Source organism: Cebus imitator, unplaced genomic scaffold (assembly GCF_001604975.1).
Source record: "Cebus imitator isolate Cc_AM_T3 unplaced genomic scaffold, Cebus_imitator-1.0 Scaffold417, whole genome shotgun sequence".
Classification (NCBI taxonomy): domain Eukaryota; kingdom Metazoa; phylum Chordata; class Mammalia; order Primates; family Cebidae; genus Cebus; species Cebus imitator.
In genome coordinates this window covers 1039961-1044191 of record NW_016107732.1, presented here as the reverse complement: position 1 = coordinate 1044191, position 4231 = coordinate 1039961, and the positions used below count along the sequence as shown (strand labels likewise).

Here is a 4231-nt window from a genome sequence, read left to right as displayed (position 1 = left end):
GAAGTAGGAAACTCTCAAGAATGGGGACGACAGAAATAGCATATGGCTAGTCATGTTGCCAGGTAAATACTAGTGAAATAGGATAGCTTCTGGTATTACTTTCCTAAATCCCTGATGTTATGTCTTCCTCCAGGGTGTTAGTCCTCACTCTGAGCCCACCATGCTAAGCCTAGATTTAACTGCAACTTCTGAAACACTGAGGACTCTGAATCCCAATGCAAAGATATACATGGAATTTACATGGGAAATGGATGATGTAAAGAATAACAGAGGCTGGACGCACTGGCTCACACCTGTAATCCCAGCACTTTGGAAAGCTGAGGCAGGCAGATCACAAGGTCAGGAGTTCGAGACCAGCCTGGCCAACATGGTGAAACACCGTCTCTACTAAAAATACAAAAAAATTAGCTGGGTGTGGTGGCGGGTGCCTATAATCCCAGCTACTGGGGAGGCTGAGGCAGAAGAATCACTTGAACTCGGGAGGCAGAGTTTGCAGCAAGCCAAGATCTCGTCTCCATGGTACTCCAATCTGGGTGACAGAGTGAGACACCGTCTCAAAAAATAAAACAAAAATAACAGAAAGACAAGAAAGAAGAACAGCCAAACAGCCAACAATAGTTCAGAAAAAATCAGCACCTGATAGCCCAAAGGAAAGGAAACTACATATTACAAAGTGAATTTTTGGCCAGGTGCAGTGGCTTACACCTATACCTAGCACTTTGGGAGGTCAAGCTGACAGGATTGCTTGAGCCTAGGAGTTCAAAACCAATCTGGGTAACATAATGAGAAACCATCTCGACAAAACAAACAAAAATTAGTTGGGCAGGGTGACATGCTTCTGTAGTCCCAGCTACTTAGGAGTCAGATGGATGGATTACTTGAGCCCAGAAGGTTGAGAATGCAGTGAGCCATGAATGCATCACTAGACTACAGCATGGATGACAGTGAAACCCTGTCAAAATAAAGATCAGGGCACAGCAGCTCATGCTTGTAATCCTGGCACTTTGGAAGGATGAGGTGGGGGGAGGATCAGGTGAGGTCAGGAGTTGGAGACCAGCCTGGGCAATACAGTCAGACCTCATCTCTATTAAAAATAAAAATAAAGGGCCGGGCGCGGTGGCTCAAGCCTGTAATCCCAGCACTTTGGGAGCCCGAGGCGGGTGGATCACGAGGTCAAGAGATCGAGACCATCCTGGTCAACATGGTGAAACCCCGTCTCTACTAAAAATACAAAAAATTAGCTGGGCATGGTGGCGCGTGCCTGTAGTCCCAGCTACTCAGGAGGCTGAGGCAGGAGAATTGCCTGAACCCAGGAGGCGGAGGTTGCGGTGAGCCGAGATCGCGCCATTGCACTCCAGCCTGGGTAACAAGAGCGAAACTCCGACTCAAAAAAATAAATAAATAAATAAATAAAAATAAATAAAAATAAAAATAAAAATTAGTAAGACATGGTGGCAGAAGCCTCTAGTCTCAGTGACTACAGAGGCTGAGGAAGGAGGATTGCTTAAGCCTGGGAGATGGAGGCTATAGTGAGCTATGGTTGCATCACTGCATTCTAGCCTGGGTGACAGAGTAAGATGTTAACTCTGAAAACAAAACAGAATAAAACAAAAGAAACAAGATAATTTAAAGAAGTGTCTTGCAAGAACAGCCTATGGTGCATGTAAGTATTAAGCAGATCAGTGATGGGAGGTATTCCTGGCACAGGCAGTCATAAATAAACATCACTTCGAGCAAGGAAGCAGAACCTGAGCATACCAGAGTCTTGGAGCTGCAAAAATTACCCAACAGGCAGAGGGCAAGCAAGACGGGATGCATTATGGTGCCTGTAAAGCTCCTTCTCTGGAAGCTTCCAGCAAAGCAGGTGTTGGGGCTGCTGAAGGAGAAGAGAGGGTAGTACACACACCTGAGTCCTACCTACCACAGAACCTACCCAGGGAACTAATAGAGGAACCTGTGCCCAGGTTGCTGAAGTGAGGAAAATAGTCTTGCCATGGGGGAAAAAAAAATGGAGAAGGGCAGACACTAGCTGAGGTCACAGAAGGGTATGAGGGCCTTACCTAGAGAAGATATAAGTGCCAGGTTCTCCAGCATCACGTCATGATAAAGGCATCTCTGAGCCTCACTAAGGAGACTCCATTCCTCCTGGGAAAACTTCACAGCCACATCTTCAAAGGTCACAGTGCCCTGCCATGATGATGACAGATGAAACCACAAACGCCCCATATGCTCATCCACTTATCCACCCTTGTCTTTCCTCCTCCCAAGGTCCTCAACTACAAGGAGAAACTAGGTCCACTGGTGTCACTGTCTTCTCATGGGCTCACTGGGCATGGTGCACAGGCATCAGCAACAAGAAGTGGGTGAACCAATAGGTTTCTATGTTTTGGTACTGACATAAAGCAGTCCATACCTCCTGACAGCCAATACCCCTGCTAGAGATGAAGTCATATAAATCCCAATGCAGCACCCTGGGTCTATCAGACATACTCCCTCTCTAAATACACATCATTCACTCTCTTTTTTTTTCTTTGAGATAGAGTTTCATTTCCATTGCCCAGGCTGGAGTGGAATGACATGATCTCAGCTCACTGCAACCTGTCTCCTGGACTCAAATAATTCTCCGGCCTCAGCTTCCCAAGTAGCTGAGACTACAAGTGCGTGCCACCATGCCTGGCTTTTGTGTGTGTGTGTGTGTGTGTGTATTTTTGGTTGACAGAAGGTTTTGCCATGCTGCCCAGGTTGATCGCAAAATCCTGAGCTTGAGTGATTCACCCACCTCAGCCTCCCAAAGTGCTGGGATTACAGGCATGAGCCACCCTGCTAAGCCAAAATATACATCATTCTTTAGATTGCACAGACATATGCCCATGGCCACCCCCACCAAACTGCCTCTCATGTTTGCCTCTCTCTGCCTACCCACAAGTATGTTTATACCCTCTTCTTCCTTCTACCAGTAAGAGTGGGATTTTTACCTTACAGTTATATTAATGACCAAACACATGACATCAAACACTAGACTGATGCTATAAATATGTTTAAAAATCAAATATACTCAAAGTCTGGCAGAGGACACCCCTCAACATAGAGGACCACATGGAAGGTGCACTATGGATAAGAGTGCGTAACCAGAAACTATGGTATGCAAGCTTTTAAAATGTAGAGGGCGTGATGACCCTCGATTCCCTTGGGAGGATACAACTGGCTTGTTTGAATAACACTGTGGGTAGGGATAAAATTGAAACTCACTACAAAGTATAATAAGCAGGAATTCTGCCTGGTCTCCCTAATGAAAGGATTATTAGGCCATGCCGATAATTATACAAAAGAGCCCAGTGGGAAGGGAACTGGCTGTCAGGCCACTTGAGGTCATACCAATATCACTGGATATCAAAGTGGCACATCATACTGGTCCTCCATTTTTGCCTCTATACCACAATATGGCTGACAGCACCAAATATGCTTCACATATTCAAACAGGATCCAATAATAACAAAAAATGACCATGGTTCCCATTAGCAGTGGTAGTCCCTTATAATTCTATGAATGTCTCCTTGCATGACTCCACAGCCACGCAAAACACATGTAACTTCAGATATCCATGGTCTTATTCTGCTTCTGTGCTGCACTGGCTTACTCTTCAGCAACATGGACCATCTTACATTCACGTAATACCACTGACATGTAAAGACCAGTCCTGGACAGGGGCAGTAGCATTTTGGGAGGCCAGGGCGAGCGGATTGTGAGCAAGGTCAGGAGTTTGAGACTAGCCTGGCCAATATGGTAAAACCCCATCTCTATTAAAAAAAAAAAAAAAATTAGCTTGGCATGTGGCGCACGCCTGTAATCTCAGCTGCCAGGAGGCTGAGGCAGGAGAATCACTTGAACCTGGGAGGCGGAGGATTCAATGAGCCAAGATTGTGTCACTGCACTACAGCTTGGGCAACAGAGCAAGACAAAAAAAAAAAAAAAAAAAAAGACCGTCCTGTTTTTAATCCATTCAAGGCCCAAGACTTACTGACGGTTACAAATGACCATATGTCTCCCTTAGCATATTCAGCAGGCCTAACAAAACTCCCCACGCACTACTAAAGTCATCACAAATCTTGATTGCACAGTGATGAATAAGCACCACTCTGGCCTAAGTGTCATCTTCCCTCAATTTGACTTCTGTATGTATCTATTTCATGTCTATTCTCTCCTTGAAAGTCTATGTCCCCTGGCAAACTAC

At 45.4% G+C, this 4231-nt stretch overlaps 1 protein-coding gene across 2 annotated transcripts in view; it reads right to left on the bottom strand.

Annotated features, from left to right (window-relative positions):
* Positions 1–4231, bottom strand: part of ZNF776 (zinc finger protein 776) — a 12554-nt gene that overhangs the window by 6052 nt on the left and 2271 nt on the right. For both annotated transcript variants that reach the window (XR_001819355.2, XM_017509552.2), the window contains exon 2: positions 2061–2187. Coding sequence is in view for 1 of the 2 variants with exons in the window: in XM_017509552.2 (XP_017365041.1) it covers positions 2061–2187 (127 nt within the window). In the remaining variant the exon portion in view is untranslated. The remainder of the gene's footprint in view (positions 1–2060; positions 2188–4231) is intronic.